The sequence below is a fragment of the Lepus europaeus genome, chromosome 8 (assembly GCF_033115175.1).
Source record: "Lepus europaeus isolate LE1 chromosome 8, mLepTim1.pri, whole genome shotgun sequence".
NCBI lineage: Eukaryota > Metazoa > Chordata > Mammalia > Lagomorpha > Leporidae > Lepus > Lepus europaeus.
In genome coordinates, this window is record NC_084834.1 from 25,418,259 (window position 1) to 25,444,866 (window position 26,608).

Here is a 26,608-nt window from a genome sequence, read left to right on the forward strand (position 1 = left end):
TTTATTCATAACTAGGTTTTTTAAAAAAATATTTATTTTTTGAAAGAGTTATAGAAAGGCAGAAGCAGAGAGAGAGGTCTTCATCTGTTGGTTCAATCCCCAGATGGCTGCAACAGCCAGAGCTGGGGTGGTCTGAAGCCAGGAGCCAGGAGCTTCTTCCGGGTTGTGGGTGCAGGAACCCAAGGACTCGGGCCATCTTCTACTGCTTTCCTAGGCCATAGCAGAGAGCTGGATCGGAAGAGGAGTAGCTGGGACTCAAACTGGAAGCCCATATGGCATGCCAGCACCACAGGTGGCAGCTTTACCTGATATGTCACAGCACTGGCCCCCATAACTAGGTTTTAAATGTTTAAAGTAGTCTGTTGTCATTTTGAATTATGGTAAATTAGTAGTATTGAGATGATCAGTAGTAGTTTGAGATGAGAAGAGATGACTGTATTTTCTACAAAATTAGTAAGTAAATTTGAATCTAGACTTTATGTATGTACCAGCCTGATTATCAACGTTAGCAAGCCAACGAATAGAGGATTACAGACTTGAGATGGACAGGTAACACATCCAGGTGACATTGTGTTAGTGGTTACATAAAGGTAGGACAAAACTTTGGCTGAAGACTTCTTTTCAACTTTAAGATTTTATATTTATGTTCTGGATTCTTTTATGTTCAGAGAGAAGCAGTTTATAAAGTGTTATTTCATCTCCACTAACTACAAGTAACCACATCTTTCATCATAATGTACATTTGCTGAAATAAGGTTGGCAGTAACATTGACAGTCTATAGAGATTTGAACCAACTCTCTCTCCCTTTCTGTCTCTCAAAGAGTAACTTGTCAAAAAATAAGGTGAGAACGTAGAAAATGAAAGCAAGAATGTAGATATAGAGGATGATGGGTGCTGCTTCTCATGGATGAGTTACTAGATAGAAAGAGCTTAGAATGTTACCGCGGCGGCCATTGGAGGGTGAACCAACGGCAAAGGAAGACCTTTCTCTCTGTCTCTCTCTCTCTCACTGTCCACTCTGCCTGTCCAAAAAAAAAAAAAAAAAAAAAGAATGTTGCTTTACATGAACACACTGAGCACTGCCTGCGGTATTCCATTTCTCTTCCTCTTCCAAGTTTAGGGCTCTTTTGGGGATAAGTACTGAGTCTGAGAGATAATCTTGAGGTGACAAGTAATGAGAGAAATGGAAGAGCAATTGCTATACAGAAGTTTAAAAAAAAAAAAGTTCTAATACTCTTTTGTATTGTTTTCCCTCTATCTCTGATTCCAGCAAATGAGAATTACTTGGTGAGTGGCCTTTGATTTTGTAAATATTTTTGAAAATAAAGGGGCCAACAGTATACAGATAAGTTACATTAAATGAACTTGCTGTTCTAGGAATCCTGTAATGACTTCACATTGCAAACTCTTGACCATTGCCTGCAAGTCCCTGCATAATCTATCATGTTTTCTTCTCTGACTTCATTTTCATCATTTGCCTCACCCTAGCCAGCCTGGCTTTATTCTTGCTGATTTCATACTGTACTCTGTCATTTTGTCTTAAAAGTTGTCTCCTGTGTAATGCCATTCAAAATTAACCACACTTCTCCACTACCCGAGCTACTCACTTCTTTCATGGCAATCAGTTTTATTTTTCTCTTAGAACTTAGAATTATGTAAAATTGTATTATTCATTTATTTGTTTGCATATGTGTCTTAACTCCATCTCCAGAATATAGACTGGATGAGAGCAGAAAACTCCCTTGCATTGTTCCCGCGTTACACCTAGTGCCTAGTAGAATTCTTAGCAGGTAGTAGATGGTCAAAAGGTTATGCATGTAATACTTGTTCATTGACAGGTATGAGAAAAGAGGGAAAGTCTCTCTTGTAGCCATTTAGATGGCCACTGTTAACATTTGTATAAATTATCTAGGCTTTCTTTCTGTGTTTGGTTTGTTTTGTTTTCCAAAAAAACCATACTTTTCGTTGTGTTATTGAATCTCAGGGACTCCTAGTTAACTATAAAGTTAGAAAGTAGAGTTACTATATAAGCCCTTCCCTTTGTTCTGTACTTGGTGAACAATTTCTATGCTTTCCAAATTCTCTGTAATGAAGCCCATTTCTTACAAGGTGGCTTCGAGTCTGGGAGCCAGAGGGTGGAGATGTGGAGACAAATAACTTGGGGTAGAACAGGTGAAAAATTTCCAAGCTGGCCATCCGTTTTTGAATGGTGGATGTTCCACTGGGCACAAGCCAGTGAGAATCAATGAATGAATCATGCAGCCACCTACTGCCCTGAGTTACATTTTTTATTGTCTTTTATCAAGTTTTTCTGGGAGCATATAAGATTTTAATGACTATTTAAGAGATCTTTCGGCATTGTTCTCACACTCTCCTTTATATACGTTTTCTGGTATGAGTGCCTGTTGGAACAGAAAGACCCTTATTAGTCAATGTTTATAGCTAAAATAAAAAGTCAACAATATCGTAAAGTTCTTATTCAGGAAGACACATATAGCCCTAAAATGGAAGGATGAGTCATGACAAGAAGCACTTTGGAAGAAACCATTACTAATAAGTTAAAGAACATTTTAACTCTAGCATTAAATGTTTGAATGAGGAGGTAAGGCACCAAAGAGGTTATCCCCTAATGAACTTTATAAGGCCCCTGACTCCTAGAAAACTTTTGAGTATAGATGTTACTAATCCTACAAGTGAATGATAATTTCCACAGAAGAGTATATCCGGGTCCTCAGATGGTAATTTCCTTTTCCTTCTTAACACCTACCAACTTTCATCTTTTAAATTCAGAAACAAGACCATTGCTTTTATTAGAACCTCTCAGACTATTAAATAATTTCTCCATTTTCTCCTCTCCTCCCCTCTAATTTTGTAATTGATATGTAGTCTAATATTGCTCTCTAATAGTTTCTTGTCTTACCAGCTGGCTGTTAAGTATCTCTGGGGAAGAAGGTTATTGTAATGTTTTTGTTTGTCCTTAGTATCATTTTGTAGATACTGGAAATTAACAGGTGAGTATTTCTTGGTTGACTGGTTTTTTGTTTTTAACCGAAAATTTTCTATTTCTATAACTTTTCCCCATCACCATGCCTTTGCCTAAGATTTCTCACATCCAAGAGAAACATGACTTGATGGACCTAAATAATCATTCCATGAAGTGAATAATCAAGGTGTATTTGTAGTTTACATATATAATTGTTATTTGCAAAATTTAATACTTTTTTCCCCTAATGGGAATCAGTAAGAAGTCTTGTACTTGGGGACCAGGGACCAAGGTTCTAAATGTAGCTCGTTGTATGACTCTGAGCAAGATGCTGGGTTCTCTGCCTCCCCTTTCTCAGCTGTCAATGACAGTTCTGACTCATAGCGTATTTGTTATACACTGACTCTGTAGGTTAGGTGGGTAGGATTGGTGACACTACCTTCACCGTTTTAAACAGAAGACAAGACAAACTCATAAAGGTCAAGTAACTGATTGAGATTACACTCTAATGATTTCAACCAGTTTTCTATTTCCAAGCTCTTCTTCTTTCTACAAGCATAGGGGAATAAGATTACATGACTGCCAGTATCACTCTGTGGCTTTCTGCTGTTCATGTTTTTTGTTGACTCAGTGAATGCTACTTTTGTTATTTCTTAGCCTTTAGCTCTTTTCCCAAGTTGACAGATAGCTAATTTACAAAAATTAATTCCATCATTTTAAACAATCCTTGAAATGGAACAAGATTGATGTGCCATACCTATGGGAAGTTTTTTTTTTTTTTTTTTAAATCAGGTAAATATAGTTGAGCATCATGAACAGTACAGTGAATATAGAATTGGGTCAAGAAAGTACAAGAGCAAATAGGGTTCTAGCTCTTAGTGAGGGAAAATTGTTATCATTATTTTCTCTGTCATTATTTTCCTGGGTCATATTTGTTGTTTTACTTTTCTTGATGTCAATATTTTCCATTGGTGTTTTCCTTGCTTTGTTTAAGGTATTAGCATAAGAAATTTAGAATAAAATTTTGAGAAGAAATTTTGGGTATGAATTCAGGATACTCGTAGTTTATTTTGGAATTGAAGCATGAGATGTAAAGAATATACTCTTTCTAGATAAATTGGGATAAGCTTCATGGAGCCTTCCTTACTTTGTTGTCAGATTATTGCATTGATGTTGGCTGTCTCTGAGGTAATATAAACATGGGACAGTGTGTTGAGGACAGTGTGCCTGCATCTGGCTCCTGACTCCAGCTCCCTGCCAAATGCTGACTCTGGGACTCAGAAGTTATAGCTCAAGCCAATCGGGTCCCAAGTGGGATACCTGGATTGCATTCCCGGCTCCTGTCTAGCCCAGCCATTGCAAGTATGTCAGAGTCCAAGCAGATGGGATTGATATCTCTCACTCTCTCTCTCTCTCTCTCCAACTTTCTCTCTCTCCCCTCCTCCCTCCCTCCCTCTCTCATAAATAAAATAATAAATGATACTTTTCAAGAAAAAAAAGTACTGAAAAGAACATCGACTTAGTATTTAAGTCTCTGACAGCTCTACAATAGCAATAAAAACTTTAGAACAGCAAATAAGTAGAACTTTGATCTACATTGGTTTTTCTGTGGCTGTGATGTCACACTTACAACTGGTACTATTGTATATATGTATTTTTTTATAATTGTAGACACATACATATATGCATTTTATCAATTTGGCCCAACCTGAAAGGGTGAAAAAACTTTTTGTGTTACCCTTGTAAATGTATCTCAGATCACCAGGGGCTACTTGTTAGGGGAGTTTTAAGTAGCTTAAACTTTCATATTTAATTTGATGAACAGTCTGAGCTATGATATTTTGATTTGAAGTTTGATTTACTGAGGGGTAAGATTTTGCATATTACTATAAATATTCCCCTCTAATTAAGGATTTTTTTCTCATATCATTAGTATCATAATATTTGTTTACTAGATGGTATTTTCAAACTATGGTCTGCTTTGTTTGATTTTACACATTCTCAAGATTCTTTAGACTTGATTTCAGCATGACTTCTGGTAGTCAGTGGTGGAAGATTAAAAAAAAAATACCTTAATTGCATACTATTCTGTGCCTGACACACAGTGGGTGCTAAAGAAATGCTTAAGAATGAGTAAATGTGGAAAACAGATTAATGATCAGAGCTGCCGTGAAAAATAGATGCTGGGCACACATACTATTTTAATTGATAATACTTACAATAGAATCTGTATTAACTTGCCAGTTTTAGTTACAAACCTTTTAATAAGATTTCATGTTTCAAAAAGTTAATGACAGTGACTTAGTGAGGTTTCAAAAAGATTGTTTCAGCACCAACATGCTTCACATTCCTTTCTTTGATGTTGAAATCTTGAACTCATCTCTAATCTGAATTCTGTGCTCAAGGGAAGACAGCTAATTATGGTAGGTGGTTTCCTTCTCCCTTCCAGAGTAAAGAATGTTGTCATGAGGATAATAAAGTCATTGACATAGGAATATAAACATGTTCCTACTATTATAAAATGGAAATATATTTTTAAATGTTAGCAAGGTAATGAACCAGTGCATTCATAGTGTCATCAAGTAATTATAACACAATAGATCATTTTTTAATACTAAATATGTTTTTATACTTAGAAAAATAATGCTTTGGTTGCTACTCTTGACTTGTATGGCCAATTGTTTTAAAGTACTAATTATTTGTTAGTAGCATTTCCTATATGCCATCGATAAAGTTGATTAAAATGTGAACTTTCACGGACAATGGGGGAAAACATATAACAACAGACTATGATAAGTGCAATTTTATACATGCATATATATTGCTCTTGGCGTAACGGAAAGCACTCTTGTTTTTCCTTGTGTTAACACCACGTATAAAGATATATACGTCTCTGAAGATACATGATTCCTTGAAGGCTGTGTGTATTTTTCTCGCTATTTGTGCTTAGATTATCTTGGTTTCATCCATAACCTCAACTTGCCCATCTGACAAATTTAATCATCCTATTTGTTCAGAAAGAGCTGTTTCTCTTACAATAGCGCACAGGTTAATCATTTTGCTGCCATTATTCCCTAAAAGTTTCTACTCTGAAGCAGATACCATCATATCTTTGTGATATGATGTCTTGTTTTTTTCTCATGTTATTGCTCTCATCCTTTCTTACCCCCTAGCTCAATGGAGTTGTGATGAGATGAGCATTGTATTGAGTTAGCAGTTAGACTGTATTCCAGGATTATCATTGCTGGTTATTTCTCTTGCCCTAATTGATTTCAATAATGTTTATAGACTGTGAGTCAATAAAATAAATAATTTTTATAGAACAGGAAGAGTTATTGTATATCTGAAATTACATGGAAATTTAATTTATTACAATGAAAACATTAATATATTGAGAGTTTCTAAAAATTTGGATGAATAACCTAAATATTTTCTTAGTAATGGTTGATTGACTTTCTTTTCGGTGAACTTACTGTTCTGTAGCATAAGTTGTAAAATATTGCTTTTTCAGATAAATTGACTTAACATAGGTTATGGACTCATCTAAGATTTACAATGTTTCTATCACAAGGTATAGTAGATAGATATAGATACAGCTCGCAAAATCATATTTACTACAGTTAAATCTGAATAAAGTTTTAAACATTTGTATTTTAGCCAAGGTTGCCCAGAAACTAGGAATGTGAGAAGAACTTCATTTAAGTTGTTCATACATAGGTTATGATGACCATAATCTGATCCTAATTTTCATTGACAGTTCTTCAGAGAATGTTGAAAGTCATTTTTATTCTATTGAAATCCAGTTAGAGGCTTGGCAAATTCTTTCTTCACAGCTCAAATTAACATTGTAAACAAGATATTAGAGAGAATCATTTAAATACTTAAGTAAGGTCTTTTTTAGTACTTAACAAACATGCAGTATGTGTTTGTTAACTTACAGATGAGTAAGTTAAAAAAAGTCATCCCAAAATGGGAACCATGGTAGATAGAAGATGTGTGGTGGGATAAGGACTTCTGAAGACATATTTTTTATGTATCACTTTGATTTTTCAACCATGTAAATGTTTTACCTATTCAAAAATAAAACATGAATACATAAAGCTATTTGGGGAACAGATTTTTTTGTAGCTTTATAGCCATAAGTAGGAGCCATATAATCAATAGAGCATTCCTTTGACTATATAAAAATCAAGAGATGTTTTCTTTAAACATCCTAGGTTTTGAGATAGTAGCCTCTACTTTATTAAAGTTGGTTTGTGTTCTTGACTGAGGAGACTTAACTAACTTGAAAAGGTTGTCCAGCTAGAGGTATAAGGCATGATTGCAGTTGAAGTTAAAATATACACTGTGAAGTCACTGGTATTCTGCTTGTGTGATGACAAGCTCATTATCACTGACAAACTCTAGAGGAAATTTCAGGTGTTTGTTTTACCACTCTTCTCTTTAGAGAGCCCAGAAAAGAAAGGAAAAGTTGCTCTTTTCTCTACTAAATCATGATTGTTCTGCAGCCCCAAATAAAAGGATTTATGGGTCCATTCCTAACCATCAGATTCTTTGCAAAGAGTAAGAGATTTCAATTTAAAAAGAATTTTCCTTTGAAGTGAGCTAATTGATTATCTTAAAAAGTTACTTGCTTGGTACATGTGGGTATTGTTTCTGAGGGAAAGAATTATTCTATAAGGCATATAGTTGATCATTTAAAAGAGAATAGACAGAATATAATATTGAGAGAAGACTCAAGATGTACATCTTCAGAAAATTTTACAAGATCTTATTTTCATTTATTTTAAAGTAAAAGACATTACATGTACTTAATATCTCAGAAAGGTAAATATTTCTTTGTAAAATTGTGATACAGTTTTATGCGGAATTTGGAATCATTTTACTGAAGAAAGGCATTTCCCAACAAGCACAGAGCATCAAAATGTAGTAAGTCCAAATAGAATTGTTTTTTCTGATGAAACTTTCTAAGTACTTTAAATAACTGTGGGCACAGTTTCCTTGTAATACCCTTAATAAGGGAGGGTAGGAGTTCATTAACTAGGCCCTTAATAAGGGGCCTTTCTAGTCCAAGGAATCTTACAGTTGCCTCTGAAGCTAGCCGTAGACCACGCTGCAAGACGAAATATCTAAATTTGTGTAATAGTCATTCTCAGAAAAATGTTGCCTTCAGGCACACTTTGGTACCTTTCTTTCCGTGTTTAAATGCCTTTTTAATGATAAGCAATACACAATATCGAAATAATTTTGGAGGAGGAAGTCCGGTACCTCCTGCTGACGGTAAAGCGAACAAACAAGGGCGCAGCTTTTGTTCCCTTTGGGGAAAACAACCTTTCAGCCAAACTTCATACAAATGTATTGGGTCCTGCTGGTTTGTTTACCTTAAAAAGATATTCTAGTCATCACTAGGGATTGATGAAGTGCGTGGTGATTTTCTTGAAAACGACATTTTAAAAGAATGAAATGGAAAAGCATGGGGAATATTTCCTCTAAATCATACTGAAAGAAATACGCAGGTTGAAATATAACTTAACGTTACATAATTTTTGCAGTTACTATATGGTCCAGACTGGCGTACATGTCAGTTCCCCCCAAAGAATATTGAATTTCTCCCTTCGGGAATGCCCATTTTGTACCATCCAAGCTACTTGCAAAATCTGACCAGTCTGCACCAGGACTACAGTAGGGGGACAGTTAGTGCAAATGGCTCGCTTTGCTTCTATTGGGGGGTGTGTGTGTGGGCTGGGGGGGGGGGAGACTATATGTAAATATATTCCATTTTCAAAATGTTTCTGAAAGGACTTGTTTGTGGTACTGTTACTTGCTATTTAAAACTCTTCAAAAATGCACGTTTTCCAAAATGCAGAAATGATCTCGGGAAAGTTGGGGGGGGGGGGGCTGTGGTGCGGGGGCGGTCTGCGGGCTGCCCACGTCCCCTCCCAGTGTTGGTGCGCCGTGTGCGTACGGGTTCCCCGGAGCGGATCACCATATAATTGATGTGCAGTCTGCATTGCTGAATCCTGGACTGCACCATTCTGTGTTCAAGGGAAGATGTAATCTGATCCCTGTGCTGCTGAGGGAGGAATCTGTTCAGTCAAGGCTTTGACGGGGCATCGTCTCCTCCAATAATCTCCTGCGCTGCCTCTCATTATCCCCGCGAGTTCTCCGCATGTATGTATGTGTGTCCCGAGAAGCGGTCGGATCCTGAGCTGCGTTTACTGTGGAGTTTTGCTGCCGGTTCTGCTCCCTAATCTTCCTCTTCTGACGTGCCCGAGCATGTCCACATTAGAATCTGTGACATACCTGCCTGAAAAAGGTTTATATTGCCAGAGACTGCCAAGCAGCCGGACACACGGGGGCACAGAACCGCTCAAGGGGAAAAATACAGAAAATATGGGTTTCTACGGCACGTTAAAAATGATTTTTTACAAAGTAAGTAAGCTGTTTTCTCCCCGTGCTGTGTGATTGTGCGTGTGTGTGCCTGCCTGAGAGGAGAATCTGTATCGTCAGAGATGGCTGCAGTATCCTCTAATTTTGGTGGGTGGCTGGGTGTCTGGTATTCTGTTTTATATCATGAATGTAAGCAAATAATGGAGAGACAGTGGGAGCTGCAGAGAGCGTTGGATTTAAAATGTGTATTTTAGCCTGCGAATTTTCCACTAAAAACGTATTCCGACTTCAGAAATGTGGCTCCCTTCAATGCTGACCTGGAAATACTCTATCCTGACTTGCCTTTCCTGAGGCTGTGCCGTCAGTTTTTCTGTACCATATATGCGTAGTTTTTTTTTTTTTTCTTTTTGCTTAGATGACTCTTAGAGTATAGAATCTGTACAGTATTTAGGATTTATATTGAAAAAAGCTATATTTATTTTCTGTACCCCATTAAAAATTGCAGAATTAATCTTTGGTTCTAAAGTCAGTTTTTTCAATAAAGCAATTAAATATTTAAAAGACGTCTATAGTAATGTAGAAGATGCTTTATAAACTACTATAAAAATCCAGTCCTTTTCTGGTGGTTTCCTTGTTACACATTTTGGGCATTTTTAGTCGTTGAAGGGTTTCTAAGATGGAAATAAAGTTTGCTTTCAGTGGCAGATGGCATTCTCACCAATGTATATAGATGATGTCCTGGGAAGTTCTGAGAGCCAGTATTACAAACTCAATTAGAACGAATATTAAAGTTCCTCATAATAATTGTGAAAATAACCTGCGAAAGTTATCAGAGAACTTGGCTTTAAGGTCATCTGTGCTGACTGCCCTCCCTGATGGATACATTGGCGTGTGTGCCTGTGTATCTGCATGGGTGTCTATGAATTACATACGTGGGGGCACGTGGCTACCTGCACAGTACAGCGTCTCTATTTATGTTTCCTTTTTAATAAAAATATGTGGAGAAATAAAATAATGGGTTTTGAGAGGAGTCACTTTCAAACCCTGTAATGAGTGCAGAAACTTCTGAAGGGAAGAAGCCAGACCAATTTCATTGCTCTCCAGTAGGTATTTCTTGAAGTGAGGTGTAGGCTGTAGATGGACTGGTTGTACCCGCACCTCTACCCCTGATATTTGAATCATCCCTGTATTTGGGAAGACTGTCTTCCTGATGGTAAAAATAGTGCCTGTCATCCAGTGTTGTTCTGAGAGATGTTTGAGAGTCCCTGAGATCCCCTTTAGTATGTACATTGTATCACGCTGCGTTATGGTGCTCCCATGGGAGGCAGTAGGTAGGAGAATAAGGCTGCTGCCAAGCGAAGCTCCTCAGCTGATTGCAGAAATGAGGAGACCTTTCACTCCAGGATTCCCGCCCCCCCCACAACTTGCAGTTACACAGTTACTAATTAGAGGGTGCACATCTGAAAGGCATCCTTGAAATGGAAAAAGTTGAATCTTGCCAGATCTTATTTTTTAGTTTCAAAGTAAACGTGCAGTGAGACGGCCTCAGTTAACTGCTCATGAAGTCAAATAAATAAATAAATAAATACTTCTATTTTGATGTGGGCAAAGCATATTTCTGAATATATTTGTAGTATAACATGACATAATGAAACACCTTAAAAATGTAGAAGGTGTTATAAAGAGGCATGCCTCAGTCTTTTTATTTTTGTTATTGCTTTTCAAGGTAGAATATTTTGTCCTAAATGAGTCTGCCAATAGAGCTTTATTCTGTGTGCATATCAATTGATGACCCCCCAGCTGTATTATGCCATCTTCAGTATTTCTCTCTTATTGAGGGTTTGCTTTTTTTAAGTTATCATTTTTGCCCATATTAATTACTTTATGCCTTATAATCACTATTCAAGATTATTGTGTTTACACTACTTTCCTTGCCCTTTTATGATACTAGTACTTAAAATTCAGTTAGTTACTTCTACTCATAGCTGATTTTGAAGTTTTGAATTTTGTTTATCTTTCTTAAAGCATACTTTTTAAAAAAAGGAAGATTGATGAGAAAGGCATGTTAAATATGCTTCTTTTCTGTATGGACTAATATGAGATTTTTCTTCATGCTGGTCGTTAGACTGGAAAACGTGAAAGATAAATTACTCTCAAAGAATATAGATGATGACTATCAATTTTTTAATCACAATACACTGGTCTTCTATACAAAATATTACTCCTTTCAGTTTGTTAAGAGTAAAGCAAAGTGGAACAAATAGAAGAAACTGTGAAACTTCATTTTCTATGTTAATTAACTGCCTAATTACCATTGTAGGTATATGAAAATTCAAAAATTAAAATATTAACTCAAGATTTGATAGTTCACAAGTGATTTTTTAAAAAAGTATCTCTATCTTTTTTTTTTTTTTTTTTTTTTGGTTTTATCTTCTAGATGAAAAGAAAGTTGGACCATGGTTCTGAGGTTCGTTCTTTTTCTCTGGGAAAGAAACCATGCAAGGTCTCAGAATATACAAGGTAATATTAAATATGATGGATTCTGTCACTATTCTCATGCTTTTTAAAGAGTTGATTCTGAAAGCATTTCTTTCAGTTCATTCTCATAGACTAAGATTGCTACTAGTACTTTTGACTGTTCTCACATAGTTTAAGATTAATGAAAATTAAGAAATACATTTCTTTAAGGAAAAGAAGGGCTACTACTGTAGTTTGTATTTTGTTGCTGAAATGTTGAAGCAAGACATGAGCAGAATTTTCTCCTGTTGTCAAAATTTTAAAACCATAGTTTTTAAGAAATTTTCAAAAGTACCCCATAAAATAGGAATGTGAGCAAATGTATTTTGTTACTATAGCAACAGCTATTCTAGGGTGAATATTTATATATGTGAGATTGGAGATAAATTTATTAGCAGTGAAATAAATCTCACGATTACTAGCTAAGTTTCATGAGATTAATGTGCAGCCATTATTGGTCTGGTAGATCCTATTTTTTTCTAGCACATACATTTCTACCCTAGAAGAATAGTTTCCATAACAACTAAATACAATTGTAGTTTTGTTTCCTGCTTCAGTCCATCATTTTTGGATTTTGCATCAGTGTAAAACTTTTCCCAGTCTCACGCTAATTAGGCTAACTTAGGCACAATATCTATTACCCAGCCAATTAAAAATGGCTTTAGATGTCACTTAGAATGCAGTAATTTACAATTTAAATGACAAAGGTGTCTTAAGAGCTTTGTTTGGTCTTTTAAAAACGTAATTGTCATTTCAAGTAACTGAAAGTTAACCATAGAAACTATAAGAACTCCATGGTCAGTGGCATTCTTTCTTCTCAAAATATTTTGAGTTATTTTTGTTTTATCAGATGTAATAAAATGAACATTTCTCAGACATAAGTTTTTTTTAATTTTAAACATTGTTGCATCTCCTTTTTCAGAGGAACAGTTTATTTTTATTTCACTTGTGGGAAGCATTTTTTCAAGTATTCTTTTTGAAATGTAGAAGTTAGGATAATTGCACGTATTAAAAAATGGGACGATGATACAAAATAGAAAAGCAAGCATCTCCGGCAACTGCTTTTCTGTGTGATTTTCCTCATCCATCCCCCTCCCTCTGCCTCTTCCTTTTGACAATTTTACTGTGTTTGGCACTTCCACCAGAGGGTGTGGAGGGACAGAGAGACAAGCGAAGCTATTCTCTGCATTTTACGTTTTCCTTCCAGCCTTGATAAAGTATTTCTTGAGTTTAATGTTGAACTAACTGTTAAAGCTCTTTTGAAAATGGATATATTCCAATCAACCTTACTCTTTTGATGGTCTATTCATATGGCTGATACCAAGACAAAGGTATTAAGTTGTTTATGAGGTAGTTATAAAGAATGAATACTAAATTTTTATTATAGAATATATTTTAGTAAAATTTGTCTTTAGTAGTTACTCATGTTTTATATTGAGGAAACATCTGAAAAGGCAATTTATTTTTAGCCTTGCAACATACAATCTTACTAAAACAAAATTAGACCAAGCAGCATCTTTGTTTCCATGTCTTTTTGAAGACTCTGTCTGTTGCTAAGGTATATATTTGATGTTTTGTGATATTTTTGACAGGTTAGGTAATAACATGAAACTATAATTTTCCATTGGCTTTTTCTTAGAAAATTTAAGTTTGTAAACACATTCTATTTTATGTTGGAGGGAAAAAATAGAATTTACCTTTGAATTTGAAAGAAGAAAGGATAGATTTGTTGAAAGTTTTATTATATTTGAAAGGCAGACAGACACATACAGAAAGAGAGAGATACAGAGATAGGGAGAGCTCTCCTATTTGCTGGTTCACTCCTCCAAGAGCCTGCAGCAGCAGCTGGAGCTGGGGGACGGGGACTCCAGCATTTGAGCCTTCCCTCACTGCCTCCCAGGGCTGCATGTTACTAAGCTAGAATCTTGGGCAACCTAGGGATTCAAACCCAGGTACTTCAGTCTGGGATGTTGGACTCCCAAGTGGAGTTTTAACTGCTATGCTAAATACCTGCCCCATAAATATAACTTTATTAACCAAATCCTCCTGCTTCTGTTTCCCTCATGTCTCTAAAATGGAGATGCTCAAGTTGCCTTGAGAACAATTAAATTAGGTATAGGAATTAGAAAATAAAGTCCAGTGCATTAATAACATGTTGATAGCTGTATTGTTTTTGCTGTAAGTTATTCTTTAAGACAGGTAATTTTAGACCTAGATTATCTTACTCCCTTATTCTACTAGTGGCAGAATTGAATTTTAGGTTTTTAAAATTGTTTGACATTTCAAATGTTGGGCATGTTAGGTTCACTTATTTAATTTTGTATATAATAAATTTTAAATTCCAATTTTTTAATAAATATGTTTCTAATCAAGGCTAATTCCTGTCAGAATCTAGACCATGCTCTATAAATAACAATATAAAACTGGAGAGAAATAGATGGATATTATAAATAATTTTGAAGGCCTCTGGAGCAAATATAGGAATAATACAGCTAGTGAAATCCAAAACATATGAACATAGTATTTCTACATTTAATTACTTGTTAAGCTTTAATAGTTTGATACCCTCTTTTATTAAAAAAAAAAAAAATCTAGCTGTACTTAGTTATGTCACTGAAGACCTGACTGTAGAAGTGGGGCCTGCATAGTCCAGGGAAATATTGAACATTATTTATATATAATCAGTAACTTTCAGTTTGGCCATGGAGATTCTGTCATTTGGATGCAATTACCACTGCCAGGCTAATAACAGGTGGTTATGTAGGAGGAAGAAACTTAACTCTAAGAATAGAAAGTAGGTTTTGTGTAGCCCTGCTCTCTGGGAATAAGCAAATAAAAGTAATAATTGCTTTAATGTTTGAAGTCTGCTAGATCATTCTTATTAAATCAGAGCCTGTTATACCTAATCAATGTTTATTTTGCTTGTACTCTTTTTTTAAAATTTCTTTTTGATAGTACCACTGGGCTTGTACCATGTTCAGCAACACCAACAACTTTTGGGGACCTGAGAGCAGCCAATGGCCAAGGGCAACAACGGCGCCGAATTACATCTGTCCAACCACCTACAGGCCTCCAGGAGTGGCTGAAAATGTTTCAGGTGACATATCTAAGTTCTGTTCTTGAAATGCCTCTTTTAGTTACTGCAAAACATAAAGAGTTAGTCATAATTTAAAAAAAAAAAAGAATCAAGTATGGTCGCATGCTACACTATGGTGAACCTTGAAAACATTGTGCTAAGTGAAAGAAGCCAGCCCTAAAAGACCACATATGGATTCTGTTTGTTTGAAATGTCCAGAGTAGGCAAATCCATAGAGACAGAAAGTAAGTAAGTTAGTGGTTGCCAGAGCACTAGTGGGAAGTAAGGATTGGAACTACCTACTGGTAGGTATGGGGTTTCTTTTTGGATGATGGGAATGTTCTGGAATTGGATAGTGCTGATGGCTGGCTCAGTATGGTGGGTGTGGTGGGACTGCTGAAGTGTTTACTTATGGATATATATATATATATATGCATATCTCGATTTAAAAATGCTGCTAAAGAATAGGACACTCCCTTTAAATATAATAGTTAAGAAAGTCCAGTGCTCATTTTGTGTAAGTATGTGTTTTTTATTGCTTTTTAAATAATAAGACCTTTCTTCCTTTCTCCTTTATTTTTGCATTTCTGGATTGTTGAATGTCCTCTTGTTTTCCAGACTGCATTGCTTGTTAAGCGTTTAAGAGCACTTTAAGAACTCTGTTTATTAATATTAGAGGTAACTTCCCTATCGCTACTACCTTTGTAGAGTCGATGCAGCCTCTTTTCATCAGTGGGCTCAAATTCTCATCACTTTATTTCACTGGTTTTTAAGTTCTTTGAATATTTGCTAGGAAGACTAGTTACAACCAAACCTTGAATATTGTGAATTTTATAACTTGATATTGATAGTAAATCAATTTAGCTCTTCTTCCTGTAAGGTAATGCATATAAATCAAATGTTTAACAAAATAGCATGGATTAAGTACTCAATTATTCTGCAAATAATAAATAATATAAATGTTATAAAGTGAAGATAATCTGATAATAGCTACCATACTAATATAAAGTGAATGCATTTCATCGCCTCTGGTTGCTTGAATGTTTGGTTATTTAGTGAATGCACATGGGGTAACGGTTAAAAAAGAAAGTATTGTATTTGGTGTTTTAGATTTCTAAGATATTCACTTATGTAAATCCCAATATTTTATTTACTGAGCCAAAAATAAAATAAATATCTCCATTTTTTTCTTCATAGCTGGAAAATTCACTTGAAGCAATGTTACTTTCAAATAGCAAATTAAAAAAAATTATTTCAGAAAAACTAAGAACTTTTTTTTTTTTTTTTGGATTGGTAACTGAACAATTCCAGCCCAGGTTCTCAGCAGGGATTGACTTTCCCCTCTGTTGAGACCAGGGTGTCTGAAGCCCAGTTTGGTTGTCACCAGTGAGGAGTTTAGGGGAAGGCTACTCTTGACATCAGTGGGCGGAGACAGCATAAAGGACAGCCTCCCACTGCAGACATCCATGCATCCCATGTCAAGAGTGCTCAGATGCCCGCTCTCTGCGGTACATGGACGAAACTCGTATTTTACTGTTTTTAAAATGTGATTAGTCATTAGAATGAAAGATTTTTTTTTTGAGTTTTTGTAGTTATTTATTGACTAAACTTACCTTTTCCATCCAAGGATAATTCCTACCTTTACCTGCCCCCTAGGTTCTTTTACCATAGGTCATGATAGTTTCAATTTTTAAAATTAATTTTTATTTTTTTCTTGTAGGCTCTCAGAAGTTTAAATTTTTAGATTTTATTCTGTGAAAAAGAAATTTGTCCACCAATACGAGGTGGAAATAAATCACAGACATTTATGTAGTGGTAAAGAAATATTTTAAAGGTTGTGTCATCTCTGGTTAAGCCCAGGAGATGGGAATAGGGTGTGTGTTTCAAGCTCGCACACGCACGTAGTGCACGCAACAGAGCATTCAAGAATAGTGCAGAGCAGATTTCATGCCATTGCTAGGAGAAAATGCCAACATGACTTGAAGTTACACCATTAGTAATGGTTTTATCATCATTGTAAACAGCCTTCTTCCAAAATGCTTATTTTACATGAAAAAGTTTGTTGTCAGAAGGTAGTTCAGAGTAAGATTTATTTATTTATTTTTGTGGTAGGGCCCGTTTGTTTTAAAGTTTTAGAGAGCCAAACTATTCTTTGCTGGTTACTTAGAATATTGCCCAGTTTGAAGGGACGTCGCTAATATGATTGATAGTAGCAGGCATTTGTGCATATTATTTTGTCATGAGTGGATATTTTAGATCATCCTCTGCAGTGAGTTTATTGTTTAGCTCATGCTTTCCTTAATAAAATGTCCAATGTTCCCATCCACTGTATTTCAACAAACCTAGAACACTATAGATTGTTTGATGCAGCTGAATTTAATTGTAAAAAAAAAAAAAAAGACTTGCTTCTTAGAATTATTGAGACTTGATAAACCACGAAATGTGAGGCCAGCTTTTGGTCCATTGAAAAGCATTTGCTTGTGTCTTCACATGAGAAGTAGGTACAGTGAGGAAAATGTAGGTAACAGTAATAACATGTGGACTTATCCCTGCAGGTATACAACTGTAGTGTGGCTGGCTGGCTGGCTGGCTGGCTGGTTGGTTGGTTGGTTTTTTTAATAGATAAATACTCTGTAGCGAAGAAATCTATAACAACAAAAGGGCAACTAGACCGGTGGCGGTGGAGCTTACTCTTTTGCGTCCGTGTCTAAGTCTGACACTCCCAGGGCCTCAGCATTGTACACTGCCCTTTATTTTCCAGTCGGATGCCAAAGTAACTGGAAACGAATCCCTTGCCTGAAGGGTTACAGGGCTTTAATGCACAACTTGTACAGAGACATCATTCCATAGTAAAGTGGAGGAGTCGCGAGCTGACCTGTGCGGTGTAATTGAGGGGTAATTAAACTGCTGCGACTTCTGCAGCTGTGCTGGGGGGCATTTATGATGACTTCTCTGTTGCTTAACAAGCACAATGGAAGCACGTGACCCCTCCCTGTTACGCCGAGGCAGTGGTACAACACTGCTTTGGTCCAGTCCCATCCATTCTGACAAAGTACTCTGCGTTCAATGTATAAATTGCATGAGAAAAGACGAGACACCATTTTGGGTAAAAGAAAACCGAGACAGAATGCCCCTGCAAAACGGAAGAGGAAATTAAAGACAAAAACAAAAAGCAGAAATGTTGTGCCTTTTGGATTTTCAGTAGCCATTGAGTCTACTGTTTGGTCACCAGATTGGTGTTCCTGATTGTTAATTTTGCAGGAGAGAGTCAGTTGAGTTTGTTTATATGATGTGGATATGGATATGTGGTTTCTCACAGGAAACTTTTAGTAAATATTCTTTTATGTCGAAATTTACATTCAGAGGCCTCCTAAGAGAATATGCACGTGTGACTTAGAAAGCAAAGCTCTTGGTTCAGATTTTGGCTTTGCCTCTTACTACCTGGCTAATGTGATTGATATGATGTAACCACTCTTGCCCTTTATTTTCATACCCGATAAAAAAGATAAAAAACTAAAATGTTGTCAAAAGGGAGGAAACACGAAAATGTGCTTAAAGCTGTGCATGGAAATATACTGGAGAAATGGCCTTTGTGGTGCTATTAATACTGGTGATTAAAGTATGTGAAAGAGCTTTCGCATTATATAAATGTCATTCTAATCAAAGCGTATTTGCATTAGAGCTGTGAATACTTTGAAAAAGTCTTTATACTCAAAATATTACAAAGATAAAGTATAAAATACTGTTTTGATATTAAAAATGGAGTAAATACTACTTATTGAAGGATTTAATCAAGTTTCATGGTAACACGGAAATTGTACATGCTTTCTGATTTATTTTATTTAAGTCTGATTGCTAGTCAACCAAAGATTAAAATCCTACAGCATGGTGCCAAAAGAGGATGGATCTGTTATGACTTTGAAATTGTATTTGGTGCAGTATGATTAAGAAGCTTTGTTACGTAAGGAAAAATTGAAGAAAGTCACATATTTGGCCAGAGAAGACTAAAGGGGAAATGTTGTGTCTGTCTGTAATATTTCACAAGTGGGAAGACTGATTCTTTGTTTCTTCAGAAAGTAAAACCTGGATCATATTGTTTTGAGTTAGAATTTGATGTGAAATTGAGCTTGCTGAGAAGAGCCCCGGTGGAGTGGGGCACGGTCGGTCCTGTGCTCTGGAGCAGTTCCGACAGACTGGGCAGCCCCCCTGGAGGTGTTGGGGGAGTGGTTCTCTGCCACGTGGAACCGGGCTGCGGGACCACCAAAGTCAGAATACAGAACACACTACATCTGATGGGGATGCTAAGGAGCATGGATACCAGTGGTTCCCAAAGCTTGGTTTGAAGTCGCCTGTGTCAACAGTGGATGCGTCCTCATCCTGACCACCGAACCATACTCTCTGATGCTGGGCTGTGACTTGTAGCTTCCACCTGTACCAGTGAACCAGGGGTCGGCCCAAGCCCCTGGCCGTGTTGACAAACTCGCGTGCAGTGCCACAGTTGGTTTACTGGTGACACCCAGGCTACTGGCTGCAGTTCAGTGCTCCTTCTGCTCTTCCCTGCTGCCTGGAGGTTCCGATTTACCTGAAAGAGATACCATTGCCATGGGGCATTGTCAAATTTGCATTTGTGGTTCTGCCCACAAATTAAAACTTGCTTCTTGTGGTTCTTCCTAGACCTGGAATGTTTTTCCTAACCCCTTAGTATGTTCCCACGTTACTACTGTGAAAGGTCAAATTAGGGTCATTAACGGTAAGGTTTTCTAGTCAATGCATATTCCTTTGTTGCAAAATAACATATGTAAGCAAAATTTGAAGCCACTGTCGCAACCAGGCCAAGCAAGCAAGTTCGGTGATACCATCAAAATAAGAAATAGAAACACCCTATAGAGAGTTTTGAGATGGTGTTGGTGCAATATTTCTGTCTCTTTCAGTATTCATTCATTCATTTACCCAAATATTTATGGAGAGGTGGTTTGAGCTAGGCCCTGCTTTGGGCCTTGGGTACAACTGTGAGTAAAACACATAAAAACTCCTTTTCTTGGAACTTACATTCCAGTCAGGAGAGGTTGGGTTAGGAAGGTTGGAACTGGTTGGCAATTTTAGAAATGGTGTCCAAGGACCAGTGTTGTGTAGGGGGTAAAGCCGCTTCCTGCAACACTGGCATCCATGTGGGCACTGGTTCCTGTTCTGGCTGCCCCACTTCTGATCCAGCTCCCTGCTAATTGCCTGAGAAAAGCAGTGGAAGATGACCCAAGTGTTTGGACCCCTGCACCCACAATGAAAGACTTGGATGAAGTTCTTGGCTCCTGGCTTTGGCCTGACCCAGAGCTGGCCATTGCAGCCATCTGGGGAGTGAACCAGCAGATGGAGGATCTCTCACTGTCTCTCTGTAGCTCTGAATTTTAAAATAGATAATCCTTTTAAAGAGAGAGAGAAAAAAGAAACAAAAAGCAAGAAAGGAAAGAAATGTTGTCCAGAGAAGATTCGGGGGGAGGTAGTGAGACAGCCAAGCCATGTTGATGTCTGGGAGAAGACTGTTCCAGGCAGCAAGGGAAAAGACTCAAGTAGAGCTTGTCTGGAGTGTCTGAGGCTCAGAAAAAGACTGTAAGAAAGGAGAGTGATAGGAGGTTAGAACCTGTACGCAGCCTGAGGGCTCTGGTTTTTATTTTGACTGAAGTGGGAAGCTGCTAGAAGGCTTTGACTTTCAACGGTATTGTTGAGGACTGTGTGGAGAATAGAGCAGGCATGACAAAGGCAAGCAACAGAAATCAGTGAGAGGGTTATGGGGATAATCTGGAAGATACATACCAGTAGCTTAGACCAGTGTGGTAATGGTCAAATTCTGGATGTATTTTGAAATTTGAGACCATAGAAATCATTTGCATGAGAGCCATCTGATGCTGAGAGAAAGAGGAGTTAGGGATGCCTCCCGAGTTCTTAACCTGGGCAAGTAGTAGAATGTAGTTACCTCTTACTGAAAGAGTGCAGATTTGGGGAGAAAGATTATGGACATGTTAAGTTTCTATTGTATCTAAGAATAAATATTGAGGGAATAATTTTTATATACAGATCTAGAGTTCAGGGAAGAAATCCATACTGGAGAGAGAAAGGCCATCCAAATGGTTCAGACCATGCACCTAAGAGATATGGTTTTTAAATAATTAAACTGTTGAATAGATGTGGGCAGTAGAAGCAGTCTTTTACTGTGTACTGATAGCTTATGGTACTAATCTTTATTAATGATATTCTTCTCAATACAGACATATCACAGACTAACAACTGTGTAACTTAAATTGACATATAATTTTGATTTGACTCTTCTTAAATCAAATATACTTTAAAACAAAATAAAAATATTGCTTAAAAGACCATTGCAGTCTTAGAAACATTTTGCTATATAAGCATAGTTTTTGTTGTGACTTTGTCTTATAAAAGTAGATGTTTATGACATTGTTCCAGACATTTACAAAAGATCTGAACTGGTTGTTTATCTTCTGCCCAGGCTTCTTTTTTAAACCTTCTACACTCTGCCCGCCAAAAGCTTTGATAAAAGGTACTTGTCATCTATTAGTGGTTATGTGCCATGTATTGATACTGATTTTTTTTAATCCCTTCCTTTTTAAGAAATAGTAATAATGCATTAACTGAAAACATAAGTACACATACAAGTTTTTTTACTTTTCACATAGTCATAGTAGCTATTAATGTAAGTAATTACGTGTAAAGTACGTAGAGAAGTTATACACTGAAAGATTTGTCACTCTTTACTGGAGAAACTTACATGGATAATCTTTATTTTCATATAAAAAATTTCATAGAAAAACCATAAGCACTTCCAGAAACATCCTTAAAATAGGCTTTCATATTTGCAAAGGCGATTAAGACAGTTACACTAACATTATTCTGTTATCAAGTTCCGTAATTAAAGCTACATTTTGAGTCAATATAGTTACTTGTCACCCCAAGTGGCCACGAGTCCCCTATGATAGAGCTCGAGAGAGACAACATATTAGAAAAAATGACCTCAAATCCTGGAGGGATATCAGTCGGTGAGGTAGTTTATGTTATTTTTGTTAAATGGTCAGAAAGGAGTGGAGATTGGCCACATTGTCAAAGAGGTAAGTTGTGAACCTCTTTGAACCTCAGCGTTTGAATTTGGGTAAAGGAAACCAAACTGAATAATCAAATGGCTAACTAATGTGTAGACATGTATGTTAGTGTTTTTAGTTTCTCTAGGTAGTTCCTCACGCTGATCAAAAGTGATACAAGTGATTACTGAAGGTGAATATTGCAAGTATGTGTAGACGTAAAAGAGAAGGACTCAAATATTATGGGAGTAGTGAAATCTTATTGAAGTGTTTAGTAAGGCTGCTATAAACTGCATGATCAAAGAAATGTAGTTTATTGTAGACTACAACAAACGGGCAAATGCTTTTAAAAATATTTTCCAATTATATATTTCACATTACAGAATTCAAGTTTCCTTGTTTGAGAAAGAAATGGAATGTCAAAATCCACGTCTTTCTAGCTCCAAAACTCCCCTATTATTTTATATTTACCTACAACGAAAATGGACATAATAATTAATTTTTAAAAATATTTATTATTTGAAAGAGTTACAAAGGGGAGAGAGAGAGAGAGAGATTTTCCATCTGTTTGTTCACTCCCCAGATAGCTGCAATAGCTGGGGCTGGGCCAGGCCAAAGCTAGGAGTTAGGAGTTTCTTCTGTGTCTCCCACGTGGGATGCAGGGGCCCGAGTACTTGGGTCATCTTCTGCTGCTTTTCCAGGCTACTAACGAGGAGCTGGACAGGAAGTGGAGCAGCCAGGACACGAAGCAGTGCCCATATGGGATGCCAGTGCAGCAGGCAGCAGCTTTACCCGCTACGCCACAGTGCAGGCCCTTGGACATAATAATTTAAATTGGTACTAAGATCAGCATAGTTTTCCGGAAATAAAGACCTGCTCATGGGTGTTCTTTCACTTAAGTATAAGTAATTACAAGGTTATTTAAATGTTTTGCGTGATTATTGTGAGACTTTGACATTTTAATTATTCACATAGCTTTTTGGGGTTTCCTTGGCCTTTGTGCATGGGTGTTCCTCACCAGAAAAAAGAATTTGTTTGTAATCCCCTAGCATTGTTTAAAGGAATTCATATTTTCAACATATAATTATGTATTTTTGTTTTTCTATAATGTAGCACTTTATGTCCTTCCTTCTTTGGATCTTTGTTCATATTCTCGACTTACTACTAGGCTTCTATTTTTTATTTTCTGTTGTGTATCTGAAAATACTTTCACATAGCAAATCAAAATTCTTTAAATTTGTGGAAGACACATCTCAGATGCTCCATATATACAGTTATTAATTTTTCTCTAAGTGATTCTGCTAATATCCTAACTCTTAGATGGGTGCCTTATTAAAGCCATCAAATTTTATGGTAGCTACTAGGAAGATTATAGAGAAAGAAAAATCGTCAATATTCCCTATTTATTCAGTAACACAAATTGATGTTTCTCAAATAGAATTTCAGTTTCTCAATCAGTTTCTGGGTGGCAGATGAACATAAAACTATTATAATTATGTAATAAAAATATTTTTTTTCTGCCAAAACCACTGATTTTCAAAAGTTTTGAAAAGAAAAGATAGAAAATTTGATAAGACCCCAGTGGCTTCTGGGGGAATTGTTGCTGTAAGTAGCTACTGTTTATATGATTCTTTCTTGTTCAAATTTAATTGAATGTGCCTGTGGGGTTTCCTTAATGAGTTTATAATTTGCGATACCTGTTAAAATGAAATTTTTAATTCTTTGATAGAGCTGGAGTGGACCAGAGAAATTGCTTGCATTAGATGAACTCATTGATAGTTGTGAACCTACGCAAGTAAAGCATATGATGCAAGTGATAGAGCCCCAGTTTCAACGGGACTTCATTTCTTTGCTCCCTAAAGAGGTAAGGAGCGCCAGTTCCATTCTTCACGGGGTGCTACTTCATATATATCTCAAGAGCCACCACCTTTAGACATCGCCATGCTTATTATGGTATTTAGTGTTGTCACTTTAACACTTAATTAGTGGTAAAGAGGGCTGTGAATTGATACAGACTGCTGTGACTTAACAATGTCATTGTCAGAGTGAAGTGTGCTTATGGACTGCAGCTTCTTGACTGCACTACTTGAATAAGTGATGTATCTGAGAGGAACTGTTGCGTTTCACTAATGCGACTACATTTTCACTGGTGATTTGAAGCTTATCCTTTCGTTTTTCTGGTATGTTTAGTATAGTGGGTTTTTTGAAAATTCTGATTTTTATTTTAAAAAAACACTCATTTGTTTTTATCTTATTTTGTTTGTTTATCCTAAGTCTCTTCAAGACCAATAGATTTATGAATTTGTTGAGTTGTAGTTCCCTGGTATTTATGTTGTATAATTATTTTAAAACACATAGACTTTTACAAGTGTATCTTTTTCAGTTAATGTCATTTTTCTCCTATCTCCATTTTATACACACACACACAGAGTTTCTCATGCCAATTACATTCTTATGATACTTCTTTGAGGAGTATTTATACCTTTTTATTTTTCCATTTTTATGTAAACTAACACTCATTTTTATTATAGACTCAGTATGAGCATATGGACATTCTTGACTGTATAAATAGGGAATAGTTTAGTTGTAAGACTTTTATTACTACTGAAGACTACATGGTTTCATTTCTTCAGCCAATGTGAATAATACAGCAGTGAGCGGCACTATGCAGGGGCAGGTTAGGTGGTGCAGCATGTTAAGCCACAACTTGCACCATTTGAGTCCCTGTTGCTCTGCTTGGAATCCAGCTTCCTGCTAATGTGCTTTGGGTCAATGGAAGATGCCCCAAGTGCTTGGATCCCTTCACCTGTATCAGAGACTGCAATGGAGTTCCTGGCTTTGGCCTGGCATAGATCTGTCTGTTGTGGGCATTTAGGGAGTGATCCAGAAGATTCTCTTTCTTCCCCTTCTCATCCAGGTACCCTCCATGGATGCAGGGGCTTATGCGCTAGGGCCATCTTCTGCTGCTTTCCCAGGTGCATTAGCAGGGAACTGGATCTGAAGTGGTACAGCTGGGACACAAATCGGCACCCATATGGAATGCCAGTGTTGCAGGCTGTGGCCTTACCCAGTGTGCCACAACACTAGCCCCTCCCAAAAAAAAAATTATTTTTGCTAGCTCATTCTAAAATTGAAACCTTTGAATAGATTTGACTTATGAAAGCAATATAAGCTAAGCTGTTTGCTTCCAGAAGGGCATTAATAACAGGAAACCCTTTCTTGAGTATTTGACCAGAAGTGAACATATTCAGCCTTGGTATATTCTTCAGCTTCCCCTGGTATCCCTATTTCACAGGATAGAATTCTGTGCAATTGCAGACTTTCTCATAGTGTAATTTGTCTTCTTAGCTCTGAAAGTTATGAGTTCTTTTTGTTTTGCTTTTGTTTTATTTGAATTTCTATAGTAACTTCTTAACATACAAATGTGATTTATGGTCAGAATATGGAAATTTTTGAAGACTCTAACAACTAAACCTAAATTGTCAATAACTAGTATAAATCTTGGCTTAAATGTTCTTTTAAAGACTGGCTGGGGAAAAGGTGAAACCGAACAGAATAAGAGAGCGCCGTGGCTTAGCAGATCTGTGTCTACATTTCATTCTGGTTTCAGCAACGAGAAAAAAAGTATCTGAATTAGAAAATGTTTTATTTTATATGTGGGGAAATAGTGGTATAGATCTAAGTCTTAGCATTATCATATTAAATATCATATTAAATATATCAATGCATATTAAATATTAGCATTATCATAGTAAAGTATTATTATTTCATGGCAGGAATTGTACTTACAATGTTTTTCTTAGAAGTTCTGTGAACATGTTTCCAAACTCTTTACCGACATTTTCTGATTAATCTCAAACCCTTTGACAGAGATCTCACCCCATGTGCGATGGAGGCCTATGATAAATGGCAGGCTCCCTCTTTTATAATTAAATGTCCAGAAAGTTGCAGTGACACAGTAGGTGATCTAGAACAAAACTTAACATGGACGTAGAGTCAGCCAACGTTTTCTTTTTTCTCTTAATTTTTCCCCTTGATTAGTCTACTAAACCATAATGATTCTGGGTAAGTGTTGGCTGCTTTTTACAATGCGGTGGCCTTTTATATATAGGTTTCAGGGAAAGATAAATAGCAACTCTGAAATTATAAATTTTGGCAAGGAAAAGGTATAATTATCTGAAATAGGTTTTCCAATTTAAGAGTTTCTGTCTCTTAAAGGCAGAGTGATCTTCAGGAAGAATTATTAATGTAGGTTTTCCCTTTAAACCAAATGAGTAGAAAAACTGCTTAGGCTAGACCATTTGAGCAGGCTACAGGAAGACTACTGTAACTGCAAACCAGTGTTGCTGAAACGTCTTCAGTTCTGTCTGCTACAGCAAAGTACGTGGCTTATCAACAGCAACACTTCGTTCCTCACAGTCCTGGAGCTGGGAAGTCCAATCAGGGTGGCAGCGTGGTTGGGTTCTGGCGTAGGCCCCCTTTGTGTGGGTCTGGAGACCTGTGTCATCACATGGTGTGCCCAGAGAGGGCACGAGAATCCTAAGGGCCTACTT

At 36.7% G+C, this 26,608-nt stretch overlaps 1 protein-coding gene across 8 annotated transcripts in view; it reads left to right on the forward strand.

Moving 5' to 3' along the window:
* Window positions 1-26,608, forward strand: part of FBXW7 (F-box and WD repeat domain containing 7) — a 212,802-nt gene that overhangs the window by 171,813 nt on the left and 14,381 nt on the right. For 7 of the 8 annotated variants that reach the window (XM_062199488.1, XM_062199489.1, XM_062199490.1 and 4 more), the window contains 3 exons: window positions 11,812-11,894; window positions 14,847-14,988; window positions 23,785-23,919. In XM_062199488.1, coding sequence (XP_062055472.1) covers window positions 11,812-11,894; window positions 14,847-14,988; window positions 23,785-23,919 — 360 coding nt within the window. Of the gene's footprint in view, window positions 1-9,146; window positions 9,417-11,811; window positions 11,895-14,846; window positions 14,989-23,784; window positions 23,920-26,608 lie in introns of those variants that run through there. The other variant, XM_062199494.1, reaches the window with a different exon arrangement.